Source organism: Sinohyriopsis cumingii, unplaced genomic scaffold (assembly GCF_028554795.1).
Source record: "Sinohyriopsis cumingii isolate HCF-2022 unplaced genomic scaffold, ASM2855479v2 utg001510l, whole genome shotgun sequence".
Lineage (NCBI taxonomy): Eukaryota > Metazoa > Mollusca > Bivalvia > Unionida > Unionidae > Sinohyriopsis > Sinohyriopsis cumingii.
The window spans coordinates 928,171-947,627 of record NW_028316007.1 but is presented as its reverse complement, the minus strand read 5'-3'; the positions used below and the strand labels follow the sequence as shown (position 1 = coordinate 947,627).

The 19,457-nt window shown below is 35.1% G+C and overlaps 1 protein-coding gene across 2 annotated transcripts in view; it reads right to left on the bottom strand.

Annotated features, from left to right (window-relative positions):
• LOC149772396 (telomerase protein component 1-like) overlaps window positions 1-19,457 on the bottom strand; it is a 237,552-nt gene that overhangs the window by 18,816 nt on the left and 199,279 nt on the right. For both annotated transcript variants that reach the window (XM_089947879.1, XM_089947880.1), the window contains exons 49-51: window positions 14,036-14,123; window positions 5,293-5,417; window positions 4,027-4,206 (exon numbers count right to left, since the gene is read on the bottom strand). In XM_089947879.1, the coding sequence (XP_089804005.1) occupies window positions 4,027-4,206; window positions 5,293-5,417; window positions 14,036-14,123 (393 nt within the window). The remainder of the gene's footprint in view (window positions 1-4,026; window positions 4,207-5,292; window positions 5,418-14,035; window positions 14,124-19,457) is intronic.

The window sequence follows — 19,457 nt, the reverse complement described above, 5'->3', positions numbered from 1 at the left end:
CCATCAGTACATCAAAAGTAGCAATCTTTCTGTTTCTACTCTGTACCCATCAGTACATTAGAAGTAGCCATCTTTTTGTTTTCAAGGTGTACCCATCAGTACATCAAAAGTAGCAATCTTTCTGTTTCTACTCTGTACCCATCAGTACATCAAAAGTAGCAATCTTTCTGTTTCTGCTCTGTACCCATCAGTACATCAATATAACAGATCTTTCTGTTTCTACTCTGTACTCATCAGTACATCAATATAACAGATCTTTCTGTTCCTACTCTGTACTCATCAGTACATCAATATAACAGATCTTTCTGTTTCTATTGTGTACTCATCAGTACATTAGAAGTAGCAATCTTTTTGTTTTCATCGTGTACCCATCAGTACATCAAAAGTAACATCGCTTTTTATTTCTATTCCGTACCCATGAGTACATCAAAAGTGGTACCTGTACCCATGAGTACATCAAAAGTTGCAGAGCTATTCTTGTTTCTGTTGTGTACCCATCAGAACATGAAAAGTGATATAGCTTGTTAGTTGTACTCTGTACCCAACTGTCCATCAAAAGTAGCAAAGCTTTTCTTGTTTCTAATGTGTACCTAACAGTACACTAGAATAAAAAATATGTCCATTAATAAATACTACTACTCAGATAATAATGGGATTATTTCTTCTCCTTTTCAGATTTTTGCATGCTTTCTTCAGAACTAAAATTTCCACGACCTCAAAATTAACTGATTTCTCCATTTTGTTCAAATGCAAAATGCTAATCTAAAACTCCTGAATGTTTTCATAATCAATCATGACATGTGGGAACAGCACATCATGAGAACTGTGGTTATGATGATGAAAATAAACGCAATAGAAAGATGAATACTAACTACTTTAGCAATGTAAAAAACACGAACAAGGACAATAACAATGCCAAGAACAAGGACAATAACAAAGCCAAGAACAAGGACAATAACAAATGCCAAGTACAAGGACAATAACAAATGCCATGAACAAGGACAATAACAAATGCAGAGAACAAGGACAGTAACAAATGCCAAGTACAAGAACAATAACAATGTCAAGAGCAAGGACAATAACAATGCCAAGAATAAGGACAATAACAAAGCCAAGAGCAAGGACAATGACTATGCCAAGAATAAGGACAATAACAAATACCAAGAACATGGACAATAACAAAAACAAGAACAATACCAATGCCAAGAAGAAGGACAATAACAATGCCAAGAACAAGGACAATAACAATGCCAAGAACAAGGACAATAACAATACCAAGATCAAGGATAATAACAATGCCAAGAACAAGGACAATAACAATGCCAAGAACAAGGACAACAAATGCAAAGAACAAGGACTATAACAATGCCAAGAAAAAGGACAATAACAATGCCAAGAACAAGGACAATAACAAATGCCAAGAACAAGGACAATAACAAATGCCATGAACAAGGACAATACCAATGCCAAGAATAAGGACAATAACAATGCTAATAATAAGGACAATAACAAATGCCAAGAACAAGGACAATAACAATGTCAAGAACAAGGACAAAAACAATGCAAAGAACAAGGACAATAACAATGCCAAGAACAAGAACAGTAACAAATGCCAAGAAATAGGACAATAACAATGTCAAGAACAAGGACAATAACAATGCCACAAACAAGGACAATAACAATGCCAAGAACAAGGACAATAACAAATGCCAAGAACAAGGACAACATACTAGTACCATAACTTCTACTATGAAAATAAAATTAATTCAAGCTAAACCATCCCAACTTCATTTTGAGTTTGTTGGATGTTTATGATAGTTTGTATGGTTAATATAATAATAGGCAATAGGTTGGTGTGTATGGGTATTATAATAATAGGCAGCATGTTGGCTTGTATGGGTATTATAATAATAGGCAATAGGTTGGTGTGTATGGGTATTATAATAATAGGCAACATGTTGGCTTGCATGGGTATTATAATAATAGGCAATAGGTTGGTGTGTATGGGTATTATAATAATAGGCAACATGTTGGCTTGTATGGGTATTATAATAATAGGCAATAGGTTGGTGTGTTTGGGTATTATAATAATAGGCAGCATGTTGGCTTGTATGGGTATTATAATAATAGGCAATAGGTTGGTGTGTATGGGTATTATAATAATAGGCAACGTTGGTTTGTAAATGTTTTATAATAATAGGAAATAGATTGGTGTGTATGGGTATTATAATATTATGCAATAGGTTGGTGTATGGGTATTATAAAAATAGGCAATAGGTTGGTGTGTATGGGCATTATAATAATATGCAATAGGTTGGTGTGTATGGGTATTATAATAATATGCAATAGGTTGGTGTATGGGTATTATAAAAATAGGCAATAGGTTGGTGTGAATGGAATTTATAATAATAGGCAGCATGTTGGCTTGTATGGGTATTATAATAATAGGCAATAGGTTGATGTGTATGGGTATTATAATAATAGGCAACATGTTGGTTTGTAAATGTTTTATAATAATAGGAAATAGATTGGTGTGTATGGGTATTATAATAATAAGTAACAGGTTGGTGTTTAATAATTATAATAATAGACTATAGGTTGGTGTGTATTGAGATTATAATAATAAGTAATAGGTTGGTGTTTATGGTAATTATAATACTAGACAATAGGATGGTGTGTATGGATATTAATAGGCAACAGGTTGGTGTGTATGGGCATTATAGTAATAGGCAATATGTTGTTGTCTACAGGTATTATAATAATAATAGGTTGGTGTTTATGGTAACTATGATAATAGACAATAGGTTGGTGTGTATGGGTATTAAAATAATAGGCAAATACATTGGTGTGCATAGGTAGTAGAATAATTGGCAATGGGTTGATGTATATGGAATGGAATAAATGTAAAAATATGTAACAAATTATACATTCTGCAGATGAATGATCAAAACACACAAAACACTTCATTTCCTGGGTGGATGGTTAATTTTGACACAAACACTGGTGTCACATATAAAAATACAGTATGGAAGCAAAACCTCAAAGCTAGTGGCACCTGGTGATGTCAAGGGGAGGTAATAGGCAAAAGTTATTGCCCTGTGTCAACATGAGATAGAAAAGACAAACCTTCATCTTTTTAGAAGGATTGATTCGGAAGGTAGAAAGCTTATATCCCAATGTTAATGTGATCAGGAAACATACAGTATTAGGGATTGTTTTAAACTGGCTTTCAAATGTTTTCAGCTTTGTTATTTTATGATAAAGTTTTAGAAAATAACAATTAAATAGTATGCTTAAGTGGAGTTGATTAAATACAATCATCTATTTTTAATTATAATACTATTATTTATCTAGTCCTATCAGTTCAATTAATTGCAAGCACTGGTTTCTGTTATACTCATCTGAACTTGTATGTCCCAAACCCATGATGTAATGACCAAATCAGGCATGAAAGCCTTAAGTCGCATGTCTTTATTGCAGTGGAAAATTGACCAATATAATCACGTGCTAGGTTATGATGTCATTGCCTAATTGCATCTATGCAATGGGTTTTATTTGTGGATTGGCAAGGATGGGGTCATCTAAGCAAAGTATCTAATACAAATCTTTTACTATAAATCATCACTTCAAAATCCAAATTTAAAGTTTTCAATATATACTCAACACTTCAAAAACAATACTTCATTCTTTCAATATACAGACATCACATCCCATTTCTCAATCAATTTCCAAGAAATTTTTGGACAACAGATTTATAAAAGCTTGAAATGTTATGGTCACAAATATTTTTTTAAGCTGTGTTGAGTTTTTCAGGTCACAGTCAAGACATGACTTTACTCCATACTAAACAAGATGTGATTTTGAATTACAAATGTTTGAGTTATTAGTTTTGCCTTTTATCCTTAAATCTGGTGAAGAAAAGAATCCATGGATTATTTTCAAAAGAACAGCATTGGTTGTCTGGAAAATGCAGTTCCATTATTAACCTGAACATCTCTACTCTAAAAAGGGTCCAATTTCACTCACTGCTTATTGGCAGATGGCAAATTGAAGTATGTGGTATTGATGTTTTGCTGTGTGTTCCATGCTTTCACTGCTCCACTCCAGTCACATGAGAAGAAGACCTCATGGTTGGCTGGCCGCAAGTGGTTCCAGATCACATCGCTTACAGGTCTGCCCACCATGTATTTCAGTTTCTTCTTAAAGCTGCACAAAAAGAAACTGACTTGTAATCATAGAATAAACTAGTACATAAATAAAATACAAAGTAACTTTAATGCTACTGTACAACAAGATCATGTAACTTGTATTTAGTACTTATAACAGCAACGAGTTTGATACTGTGATTTGAGATGGATGAAACAACATTAAATACACATCTAAACAAACAGATGATCCCAACATTTTGATGCACCTGAATGGCTAAGTTCTATATCAAACAGTGGCCAAAACAAATTCTTGTTTCAGTCAGTGAATTTGACCTATGACCTTTTGCCCCAAAATCAACAGCCTGCTTAAGGTAGTGCAAGCCATCCACAAGGTTTGGTATATGCATGCCATGTACAACTAATGTCACTGTGTGGCAACCAACTTATTTCTTCTAGTCATTGGCCTTGACATTTTTACCTTTTGAGTCCTAACTCAATAGAGTTCTTCCTTATATGAAGTGCAAGCCATCCACAAAATTTGGAAACTGTTAATCATGGAGAACTTAATTCATTGTACAGAAACCATTCCTTTTTCTTTTAGTCAGAGTGACCCTAATTTTTCACCTTTTAAGTTCAAAATGTATAGGATTCTTCCTTGGCCCATGTGCAAGGAAGCTACACAGGTATCTGTAGATTGTGGAGAACCTGTGTTATGTTGCACAAACCATTTTAGTTCTTTCAGTCAGACTGATCTTGACCTTTTAAACCTGAAACTGATAGGGTTCCTTCTAACTCATATACAAAACTATCCACCGATTCTGGTAACTTTAGATGATGGAAAATTTTTAAGGTATTGTGCAGAGACCATTTTCCTCTCTGTCACAGCAACCTTGAACTTGAAGCATTTCATGTCAGAATCAATAGTTTTTTCCTTAACCCCTTCCTTTTTCCTTACTTCAATGCAAGCCATCCTAAAAATTTGATAGTTGTAGATGGTGGACAAGTAAAGTTGTTTTGTGGAAACCAGATTATTAAGTGATAGACCTCACCATATAATATGCTCTACCTTATGGTGTGCATATTAAAATTTAACATTACTCATCTATATCTTCCCTACCTTCCACTGAAAAAGAAACAATGATACCTGTATGTTGCATGGGAGTGTTTGACAATTTCCCATAGTATCATTGTACCATCATCTGAACCTGTAACAAACTGCAAGCCATCCATCCCAATAAAGCAGCCACAATTTACTGATTTTTCATGGGCCTGTAAAAGATAACAGAGATAAACTGTACATTACATTTTCATAAATTATGTTACTAAAGTGAAATTCATAGTCTGGTATATAAAAGTATATTTTAAACTTTGAATGTATTCAAACTGATAGATTTAATTACTTTTGTTCATAAAATTCAAATGTATTCCAAATTAGATACTTAATTTAATCATGTTGCATCTGATAACACTGGTCTATCAAAATTCATTATTTGAAAAGAATTTGTATAGTTTATAATTAAGAAAGAGGCTGTCAAATGGACAGCCTTGATCATTTTGAGGTTTCACAAAAAGGTGGGAGAGTCCCAAGCGAAACAAAAAAATGGAAAAGTACACTTAAATATTTTTTAAAAAAATATACTTTCTGTAACATTGTGGTTGATTTCATTAAGAAAAGATGGCATTATACTCCATTAACCCTCAAGATAATTGGGTAATATTTAGTAAGAATGGTATTATGCACTGTTAGCACACAAAACAATTTGTGGTTGATTTCATTAAGAAAAGATGGCATTAATAATAATAATGAGGACTTTGTATAGCGCCTAATCTTTAGAAGCTCTAAGTGCTTTACAACATTAGACAACACCTATAAGATAAAAAACATATAATAATATTACAAAATAATATTACAAAAACAAACACCACGAAATTAGAAAAACATTAAAAAATAAAAAACATGCTGAGAATATTTCAGGTTGGAAACATTATTAGGTCTTTAAGTTTGTTCTTGCAGTTGAAATAAGTGAGTTTTGAGAGCCCTTTTGAATGTGATCACTGTGTCTTTGTCTCTAAGTTCAGTGGGCAATTCATTCCACATTGCTGGGCCTTGGTATGCAAAAGAACGCTGTCCATATAACTTTGTTTTCATAGTGGGAATAATGAGTATACGATTGTCAGAAGAGGAGCGTAAGTACCTTGCTGGTGTGTACACATGGGTGAGATCAGATAGGTATGTTGGACTAGAGTCTGACAGTGTAACGTAGAACAGAGAACAAATTTGTGTTTGATTCTGGAATTTTGGCATTATACACCATTAACCCACAAGATAACTGGGTAATATTTAGTAAGAATGGTATTCTGCACTGTTAGCACACAAAACAATTTGGTAATATTAAGTAAGAATGGCATTACTCTGTTAGCACACAAGACAACTTGGTATTACAGTGTAAAAGACGCATTATGCAATGTTAGCACACAAAACAATTTGGCATTACAGTGTAAGAATGGTATAATGCACTGTTAACACATGAGACAATTTGGAATTATTAAGCAAAAATGGCATTATGCACCATTAGCACATGAGATAATTTGGTATTACAGTGTAAGAATGGAATTATGCACTGTTAGCACACAATAAAATTTTGTAATATTAAGTAAGAATGGTATTATGCACTGTAAATAGTACTCTTTCTTCAGGTTCTGTGGAAGCTTACAGGCTCAGCTGGAAACACTACATCAATTTTTTTCAACCACTTTAAAAAAATCCACAGCACTATCCTTTTTTGTAAGCGCCAATTTATCACTTTTCACTTCAAATCTTTTGAAAAACACTATGTGGTATTTACCATATCTACCTATGTCTCAGCTATTAGTCATGTAAAGAAATTGAACAAAATCCCTGGTACAATCAATTCCTTTCTTATTCAAAAATTTTGGCAAACACTTCATAAACATTTGCTGCAGACTTCCATTGATAAATGTATTCTACAAAAACTCATGCTATTCCTGCCTAGATTCACTCACAATACCATCTGTGTGGCTCTATTTAACTCACAATACCATCTGTGTGTCTCTATTTAACTCACAATACCATCTGTGTGTCTCTATTTAACTCACAATACCATCTGTGTGTCTCTATTTAACTCACAATACCATCTGTGTGTCTCTATTTAACTCACAATACCATCTGTGTGTCTCTATTTAACTCACAATACCATCTGTGTCTCTATTTAACTCACAATACCATCTGTGTGTCTCTATTTAACTCACAATACCATCTGTGTGTCTCTATTTAACTCACAATACCATCTGTGTGTCTCTATTTAACTCACAATACCATCTGTGTGTCTCTATTTAACTCACAATACCATCCGTGTGGCTCTATTTAACTCACAATACCATCCGTGTGTCTCTATTTAACTCACAATACCATCTGTGTGTCTCTATTTAACTCACAATACCATCTGTGTGTCTCTATTTAACTCACAATACCATCTGTGTGTCTCTATTTAACTCACAATACCATCCGTGTGGCTATATTTAACTCACAATACCATCCATGTGGCTCTATTTAACTCACAATACCATCTGTGTGGCTCTATTTAACTCACAATACCACCCGTGTGTCTGTAACTCACAATACCATCTGTGTGGCTGTATTTCACTTACAATACCATCAATGTGGCTCTATTTAAGTCACAATACCATCAGTGTGGCTCTATTTAAGTCACAATACCATCTGTGTGGCTCTATTTCACTCACAATACCATCAGTGTGGCTCTATTTAAGTCACAATACCATCTGTGTGGCTCTATTTAAGTCACAATACCATCTGTGTGGTTCTATTTAAGTCACAATACTATCTATTTGGCTCTATTTAAGTCACAATACCATCCATGTGGCTCTATTTAACTCACAATACCATCTGTGTGGCTCTGTTTAAGTCTATGTTTCTCCTTGTACTTAATGCGTTCTTGCAGTTACAGGAAGTGACAGACAATCTGGTTGCAGAAACCCACACTTCAGTTCTTTCAGGTTCAGATCAGTGGCATTGGTTTTAGTTGTAGAGTTTCCACATTACAAACACTCCAAGGGTACCCCTTTTGCCTAAGTGTCATGCCCCAGTGCCCTGTCCATGCACTGCATCACTATTTACAACTACTTTTGTGACCACTCTTCCTTACCTCCTGAGGGGAGGGGTTGCCCATAACGAGGCAGGAGTTCAACCAAGCCTTGTGCACATTGCTCGTGCTATACAGTTTTAATTCTCATTTATTCAAAACTCATACTTTTAGGATTGGAACAGGATCAGGGTGCTAAGCATTGTCTAACAGACAGTATTATTCAGGTCTTGGGTGGGTGCCAGTCATATCCCTTTGAGGAATACAGTAAAACCTGACTTGAAAGACCACTGCTATGTGAAACCACCTCTCTTGCGAGGCCACATTCTCAATGCACAAATTTATTGATTGTATAGCACTGTGACCTGTTATGAGAGACCACCTGTCTTCAGAGACCATAACTTTGTGGCAAAAGAGGTGGTCTTTCAAGACAGTTTCTACTGTATATCTGCCTTAGTGATAAAATTCCCAGTTTGTAATTTTGTGCTGACTTCAGGTCAATTGGCACATTACCACAGCACTTTCTACTGCTTGGTTCTGCTTTCAATTTTTCTTCTTTCAAGTCTTGTATTTGTAAATACCAACACAACCATCCACATCATATGGACACTGTACTTCATATGGGTTCATTGTAGAGCACTTCATATGGGTTCATTGTAGAGTACTTCATATGGGTTCATTGTAGAGTACTTCATATGGGTTCATTGTAGAGCACTTCATATGGGTTCATTGTAGAGTACTTCATATGGGTTCATTGTAGAGTACTTCATATGGGTTCATTGTAGAGTACTTCATATGGGTTCATTGTAGAGTAGTACTTCATTTCATATGAGAACATGCAAGACATGACCATCTTGCAACACATCATTCTTCCACTGGCATTGTGTGACATGGCAATAGAAACATTTTTGGACAGTGTGTGCACAGCTTGGCAGTCTCATGGGTGCACAGACTGATACAGCTGTCCACATCATATGGCACTGCTTTTCATATAGGTTTATTGGAAAGCAATTTATATGGCTTCATTGAAAGCAAGACCGTCTTACAACACATCATTCTTCAACTGTTGTTCAGTGGCATGGAATACAAACTTTTCTGGATATTGACATTGTGTGCCATTTTGACACAACATGTGCAGGACTGATGGTGTTATCTGTGTGCAATAATACTAGGTCAGTGATGTTCTTTGATCATAGGAAATGGTGTTAAAAAAAGGAGATTCTAAGTTTGCTGGGATACTTGAATTTTGCATGCAGAGTGATCTACCCTGGTCAAACTTTTATGTCGTACATGATTTCTCTGGCAGCATCTGCTGCTGATTTACATCATGTACATTTAAATGCAGAATGCAGAGCAAACTTGAAAATGTGGAAATCAGTTGTCCAAGAAAAGAATTCTGGTGAACTGTGACAATTCTGCAACTGGTGAAATTATTAACAAAGGTCAATCCAAAATATCTCCTATAATGAAATTTGTTTCAAGACTAATATGGTGTGCTGCTAAAGGACAATTCATTATTCTGGCACAAAAAGGCATTGTTGTGCATGCTTACTCTTTGCCTGTACTTTCAGAAGATGTTTTGATTTATTTCATCACATACTGTCACACCCGGCTGCAGCAGCAGCACTCCACGATTAAGCTGTACCTTGCTGGGATTAGATGCCATTACCTACAGGCTGGGCACAGTAACCCTTTCCAGGAGTCTGACAGGCTGCAGTGCATACTTCATGGAATAAAAAGGAACAAAATTTCAAATAGCAAGCCCAGATGATTTCCAATTACGTACAGGATCATGATGCATTTGTCGGTTATGTTAAGTGAGGGAGTATTTTCACCAGATGTGGATTTGTCACTGCAGTGCATGTGTCTGGTGGCATTTTTTGCATTCTTGCGATGTGGTGAATTCACAGTTTGATCACTGCAGCTCAGTTCTTTAGGCAGCTACCAGAGGATTCAAGATGTGACAGTTTCAACAGACAAATCTATGTTTATACTGATCTTGCCATCTTCATAAATGGACCCATTTCATGCTAGTGTCAAGATTTCATTCTTTCAGAACTCGCGGTTGTGTCTTGTGTCCTGTATGGAGCAGTACTGGAGTCAGCGGCAGCAAGGTGGTTTGGCTGGAGGTCATGGGGCAAATACTCAATTATTGGTGAATTCCATGGGCCATCCGTGTAGTAGGGAACTTTTTCTGTTGTAATTAGAGCTCTTGCTGGCATGCAAGGGCTATGATGAGCAGAACTTTCTGGTCATTCATTTCGTATTGGAGCAGCCACAACTGCAGCTGCAGTTGGTATGGAGGACCATCTAATTAAAATTTTAGGACGATGGTCATCATCATGTTAGTCGTGCAACATCTGAGTTCACCCTAACCCACTTCTTTCTGCTCATGAACAGTCATGCACATACATTTAGTACCATGTGCTTTGGTCAAAAGTCCTTCCAAATGGATTTTCACATTCCAAACTGGCTTCCTCTTGGGGGCTCTCATTTGATATATTTTAATATCAAATTCAATTTGGCATTTTTCACCAATCAGATACTCATAAGCTGTACTAATAACATAAAGGTCATGCCCATCAAATACATTTCTGTTACAGTCTTATATAGGAAAAAATAAGAATATTTCTTCATGCTGGGATCAGCCTAGCTCTATTCCACGAATCTGGGATCAACCCTGAATACACTCTTATGCTTGGATCAGCCTAACATAGATTTAGTTAAGCTGGGATCAGCCCATAATACACCTGAATGCTGGGATCAGCCTAGCACAGATTTTACTTGAGCTGGGATCAGCTTAGCACAGTCTACGGAAGCTGGGATCAGCCCAGATTATACTTTAATGCTGGGATGAGCCTAACACCAATTATCCTTGAACTGGGATCAGCCCAGCTTACACAATAATGCTAGGATCAGCCTAGCCTAGATTTAATTGAAAATGGGATCAGCCCAATATACATTCAGAAGATGGGATCAGCCTAGCACCAATTCTACTTGAGCTGTGATCAGTCCAGAATACACTAATGCTGGGATCAGCCTAGCACTGATTGGAATCAATCTTTTACATTGAGCTGGGATCAGCCTAACACCAATTCTTCTTAAGCTGGGATCAGCCCAGAATACGCTGTAATGCTGGGATCAGCCTAGCACCAATTCTACTTGAGCTGGGATCAGCCCAGAATACAGTGTAATGCTGGGATTAGCCTAGCACTGATTGGGAATCAGAGTTTTACATTATTGTTCTAGCCCATGAGTCCCCCCCACAGAGAGAGAGCCAAATATTTGAATTAAGTATTGATGTTATTTTAGTTATGAGTTTGATGTTGTAGAATATTGGTAATAATGAACAGTGGTATATTTGAGAGAAAGGGAGAGAGTGAGCGAGACTGAATGCATATACTCCTATATTTCTGACATTGCAAGTATTCAATCTCTTCTTGTACAATTCAGTATTGCTTTGTTATGCATAAATTGGGACACAATAAAATAATGATTTTTATTCCTGTCTCAGAACTTATGGTGACACTTTTTTCACCTAGGTCATATGTCCCAAGACTTAAGAAATAAAATAAATTTGTACTGAATTTGTCTCCCCCCCCCACTGCATGTTGCAATAAAATAGATAAACAGCTCAACTGATAATAAAAAGAAGAACTAACCTTGTACTGTTATCATTTATTCCTTTTTTTCATCATAAGCATTTAAAAATAAAATATATCCAAGAACTCCATATATGAAGCATAGGCTTCCATACTGTAGCGTGTATTGCTTATGTCCAATAACACACGACACATTGTTCATTGACATGGACATTGAGAAACAAATTGTGTTTGCTTGTGTCCAAAAATTTGAATACTTTATCTGATTGAAAACTGGATCCAACAAAATCACAAACAAGAGGGAAATAATAAACCGATATGTTGAAGACAATTGTCATTGACACATGACATGGTATTAGGTGCAAAATAACCAAGACTGAATTATATCCAGGTCAACTATGACAGTATTTCACAAATAAAAATAATTATTTGAAAACACATTCACTTGAGTGTATGTGACAATCTTTTTGCTAGCACAGGTTACAAAAGTATCATTAAAGCAAGTTACTGTTGTGTATACTTTTTACCCGCAGATATCAATGCCCGTATGTATTAATTATAACTACAGACACCAAGCACACATAAGCCTGGGTGGTTAATAAACATTACTGGTTGTGAGCAGGAAATCATTCTTTGAACATACTGACAGGACATCAAAGACAAAGGTTATTTTTAAAACAAAGAAATCTGACTCAGAAGCCAACTTTGGATTCTTTTAAGTGTGCCGATTTTTTGTGGGGATGGCCAAGATATGGAAGCTAACTTTTCACAGGTATTCATGGGAATCTTGAAAATAAAGTGAAACAATGGAACAATTTTTTAAGTGACGCAATATAGTGCTTTACGCATGGACATTGATGACCCTATGCCACCCAGAAGATTTATATAAAATAAAATCATTTGATGAAATTCGTGAAGGCCAGAAGAGAAGCAGATGATTTTGCCAACAATATAATCATTAACATGGATGAAATTCTAGTGTACTTTGATCTCATTCCTGGACGGACTGATGAAAAGATGGGGGTCAAAAGTGTGAGAATTAGCATGACAGGAGCAGATTTGAAGAAATCTGACTTTAGTCCTTGCAGTTTCCTTTTCAGGTGATGTGTTGACTTTATTGATAATTTTTTACAATACGAGAAGTGTGTGTGTGTGTAAGTGTGCAGGAGAAGGGTTGTGTTGATGAGATGATGCTGTAGTGGATTAAAGAGTTTTATCTCAAGTACACAGTTTTATATTTTTTTTAATTAAATTTCAGTTGGAGTACATTTTCTGACAGTTATTTTTCAAATGATTAAAAAGGTGTCCCACAACTTACGACTCAAAACAAAAATTTGTCCCAGCGCATACAGTGCACAAAAAATACGGTGTCCCAACATATATGGTAAATATGGTACAGTGCAAGAATGGAATTATGCACTGTTAGCATACAAGACAATTTGGAATTACTAAGTAAAAAAGGCATTATGCACTGTTAGCACACAAGACAATTTGTTATTACAGTGTAAAAATGGCATCATGAACTGTTAGCACAAAAGACATTTTGGAATTACTAAGTAAGAAAGGCATTATGCACTGTTAGCACACAAGACAATTTGGTAATATTAAGTAAGAATGGTATAATGCACTGTTATCAAACTACACAACTTGGTACTTCTGAATCCCCTGTCATTTTGCAGGAATTCTGAACATGGTGGACAATGAGATAGTAGAGCATTTTTTATATTTACACCTTTTGTAAATTAATAAGTATCACTTGCTTTTAGAACATATTTATTAAATATTGCTTGTAAATGGGTACATGAATAAAAATGGAGGAGGGATTCATTATAGATCAGTATTTACCTAATACTAAGTCTTCTAAGATTGATACTGGTCCATAATTAATTTAATCTCAGTAAAATGGATGATTTAATTAATGAAATCTTAACATATGTTTACTGAGACCACATATAATACAGACTCACCTTCAAATAGAAGAGACCCAGGATATGAAATTGCATAATATGTGGATAGGTGGGATCTCTGCTGTATATTTGAAATAACATCAAAACAACAAGACCCTGAAATCCCTCTGCAATTTTAAACTAAAAAATCTAGATCCATACTGTTTTCATGCACATTATAATTAAATTAATACGAGTCATGGAGTTTTTGACTGTACCTTTAAAGTCAGAACACAGGTGAGTCTGATGTCAGTCTTGGATAAGCTTTCATCTGAGGTATCAGCCCAAAGTTTCAATACACCATCCCTGAAAGGAAATGTAGCAAGATTTTGTTAATTATATATAATAGTTTATATTATAAAATAAAGAAATATTACAAAACCTGAAAATTGAGTAGGATGTATTTAGTCAAACCTTTCAATAACCGGGTAAGTGAAAATGGCCAAGCTGACCTCTGCACACACTGGTGACCTCTGAATGCAGCCTCAACTTTCAAACTTGGTTTTTGAACAAATACCAAGTACTGAATACCATTCTTCTTTATCATCTATGTATTATTAGTATTATTATCTTTAATATTATCATTATCATTACTATTTTAGGCAACTGGCATAATTTCCTTTGTTTGCTAAATATACATACACCACTTAGGTGAATATTATCATCTATCAATGCTGACACTCACAGGAAATGAGGCTTACAACAATTTGATTGAGTTTTCGGCTTCACAAAGTGCTTGAATTCTTCTATTTGAAGATTATGACCAGATGTTGTTGTTGTTGTAGGGTTTAACGCCATTTTTCAGCACACAATAGGCTATCCATGGCGGCCAGTATTAATGGTGGAGGAAGAACTCAAGAAATCCCTGGAAAGAACCACCGACCCTCAAGAAGCTACTGGCAAGCTTTCTCACATACCCACAATGGCCGAATCCGAGACTCGAACCTACACAGAACGAGGTGAGATGGCAGTGATCCGTAACGGAGAGCACTTTAGAAAACTCGGCCACTCGGGGCCCAATGACCAGATGTAATTGTCAAGATTATAAAATGGTCAGCATAGGCTAAACATAGATTCTGTGGATTAATTCACAGAGAGAAATTAACCTTGAACAGAACAGGGTACCAGATAAAGACTGAAAAGTCATGTGACATTACATGTACCATTTCCTTTATAATCTAGGCATTTCATCTAATCTACAAAAGTTTTGTCTGCATAATTAAATTGTAGAACTGTACAATTAGCAACATAATAATAAATTGTTTCAAAACATTTTTTAGGTCATTACCAAAACAAAAAATTAATATTACAGAAGAAAAGTTAAAGTTCTTTTACTCAAAGACAGCGGGAAGAGTTCAATCTTGCCAAAAAATGTTACGTTGTGAAGATACAAATAAACAACATCATAACAGATAACAAGAATATTCTGCAGCAGTGGGAAAATGGAGTAAATGGAAAAAAATGATTGTAATTGCCAGCAATGTATGTACCAAGATTTAAATGACATTTTGGAATGCTTTTGCAATGCACATGCCATAAATACATCACTCACATTTCACGCTTGAGAACAAGAACTATTCAAGCACCTTTAAAAAAATAAATGTTACTTTTAAATGAAGATATTAAATGCTTTGAAGTTTATTTAGCTTTCTAACTACATACATACATATACATCCATACACATACACATACATATACATACATACACATACATATACATCCATATACATACATACATATACATACATACACATACATCCATACACATAAACGTACATATACATCCATACACATACATATACATCCATACACATACACATACATCCATACACATACATATACATACATACATGTACATATACATCCATACATATACATATACATACCTATACATACATACATACATACACATACATCCATACACATACACGTACATATACATCCATACACATACATATACATCCATACACATACATATACATACATATACATCCATACACATACATATACATCCAGACACATACACGTACATATACATACATATACATCCATACACATACATGTACATATACATCCATACACATACACGTACATATACATACATATACATCCATACACATACATGTACATACACATACATATACATCCATACACATACATATACATCCATATGCATACATATACATCCATACACATACACGTACATACACATACATGTAAACCTATACACATACATATACACATACATGTACATATACATACATATACATACATATACATCCATACATATACATATACATCCATACACATACACATCCATATACATACATATGCATCCATACACATATACATCCATACACATACATGTACATACATATACATCCATACACATACATATACATCCATACACATACATGTACATACACATACATATACATCCATACACATACATATACATCCATATGCATACATATACATCCATACACATACATGTACATACACATACATATAAATCCATACACATACATATACATCCATACACATACACACACATACATCCGTACACATACATATACATCCATACATGTACATATACATCAATACACATACATATACATCTATACACATACATATACATCCATACACATAAATATACATTCATACACATACACGTACATACACATACATATACATCCATACACATACATATGCATCCATACACATATATATACATACATACACATACATATATATACATCCATACACATAAACATACATACATATACATCCATACACATAAATATACATCCATACACATACATCTATACACATACATATACATACATATACATCCATATACATAAACATACATACATATACATCCGTACACATAAATATACATCCATACACATACACGTACATACACATACATATACATCCATACACATACACGTACATACACATACATATACATCCATACACATACATGTACATACACATACATATACATCCATACACATACATATACATCCATACATGTACATATACATCCATACACATACACATACATACACATACATATACATCCATACACATACACATACATATACATCCATACACATACACGTACATACACATACATATACATCCATACACATACATATACATCCATACACATACATATACATCCATACACATAAATATACATCCATACACATAAATATACATCCATACACATACATATACATCCATACAGATAAATATACATCCATACACATACATGTACATATACATCCATACACATACACGTACACATACATACATATACATCCATACACATACATATACATCCATACAGATACATATACATCCATACACATACATACATATACATCCATACACATACATATACATCCATACACATACACTTACATATACATACATATGCATCCATACACATACATATACATCCATACACATACACATACGTATACATACATACACATCCATATACATCCATACACATACATATACTTCTCACAAATATAATCTACCTCTGGAAAGATCACCCATCCTATACAGCCACTTTCTAGGTGCAGAAGGGATGGCCATAAAAGAGGGGGACTACTGTAGTGAAATTTACAATTTCTTTGTGGACAAGAATGTTCATTTGAATAATACTATATGGTTTGAGCCATTCGCTAAAAGTGGCATATGCTATTATTAAATCTAAATTAAATCTAGTGAAAAATGAATGCCTGATTAAATATATCACATATGGTTAAAGACACTGCATTATTCTAATCTGTTACTATGCAATATTGCTAAAATGTCAATGTGTGACATGATTTTTATGACATGTCTTGACACTAATAAAAGGTAGTTCTATGTTACAAATAACAAGGATTCCAGATGATACATTTTCTCTTTAACACCACAGTAAACAAAATATTTTCAACAAATGTGAAAAGGTCTATACGTCTATACACTGTATTGATACCTATTACTGTTGCTATCTCTTTGTCTATCAATACCTTTATCTACCCCTTTAAATTATCAGCAATCTTAGTAAGTTCACCACCTCTTTCTCTAAACCTTGACCTACTTTCTCTCACATATCTTAGACTTCTTTCCCTGTTTCTAGTATGGTTTCATGTTGTCTACAGACTACCTGACATTTTCTGTTTCTAGTATGGTTTCATGTTGTACCTGCACAGACTATATAACATTTTTCCCAGTTTCTATTATGGCTGTATGTTGTCTACAGACTTCCTGATATTTCCCCCATTTCTAGTATGGCTGCATGTTGTCTACATACTTCCTGACATTTTCCCCCATTTCTAGTATGGTTGCATGTTGTCTACAGACTTCCTGACATTTCCCATCATTTCTAGCATGGTTGCATGTTGTCTACAGACTACCTGACATTTTCCATGTTTCTAGTATGGTTGCATGTTGTCTACAGACTTCCTGACATCTCCCCCCTTTTTTAATAAGGCTGCATGTTGTCTACAGACTACATGACATTTTCCCCCATTTCTAGTATGGTTGCATGTTGTCTACAGACTTCCTGACATTTTCCATGTTTCTAGTATGGTTGCATGTTGTCTACAGACTACCTGACATTTTCAATGTTTCTAGCATGGATGCATGTTGTCTACAGACTTCCTAATATTTCCCCCCCATCTCTAGTATGGCTGCATGTTGTCTACTTCCTGACATTTTCCCCCATTTCTAGTACGGTTGCATGTTGTCTACAGACTTCCTGACATTTCCCATCATTTCTAGCATGGTTGCATGCTGTCTACAGACTACCTGACATTTTCCATGTTTCTAGTATGGTTGCATGTTATCTACAGACTTCCTGATATTTTCCCCCATTTCTAGTATGGTTGCATGTTGTCTACAGACTTCCTGACATTTTCCCCCATTTCTAGTATGGCTGCATGCTGTCTTCAGACTACCTGACATTTTCCCCCATTTTTAGTATGGTTGCATGTTGTCTACAGACTTCCTGACATTTTCCCCCATTTCTAGTATGGCTGCATGCTGTCTTCAGACTACCTGACATTTTCCCCCATTTTTAGTATGGTTGCATGTTGTCTACAGACTTCCTGACATTTTCCATGTTACTAGTATGGCTGCAAGTTGTCTACAGACTTCCTGACATTTTCCATGTTTCTAGTATGGTTGCATGTTGTCTATAGACTACCTGTCATTTTCCATGCTTCTAGTATGGTTGCATGTTGTCTACAGACTTCCTACATTTCCCTCATTTTCTAGTATGGTTGCATGTTGTCTACAGACTTCCTGCAATTCCCCCCATTTCTAGTATGACTGCATGTTGTCTACAGACTACATGACATTTTCCCCCATTTCTAGTATGGCTGCATGTTGTCTACAGACTTCCTGGCATTTTCCCACATTTCTAGTATTGTTGCATGTTGTGTACAGACTTCCTTACATTTTCCATGTTTCTAGTATGGTTGCATGTTGTCTACAGACTTCCTGACATTTTCCCCCATTTCTAGTATGGTTGCATGTTGTCTACAGAATATCAGATGTTTTTTTTCTGAACATATTTACCATATGTAATTGCTCCCAATAATTAAACCAGCACTACTACCGTCTACTGCTACA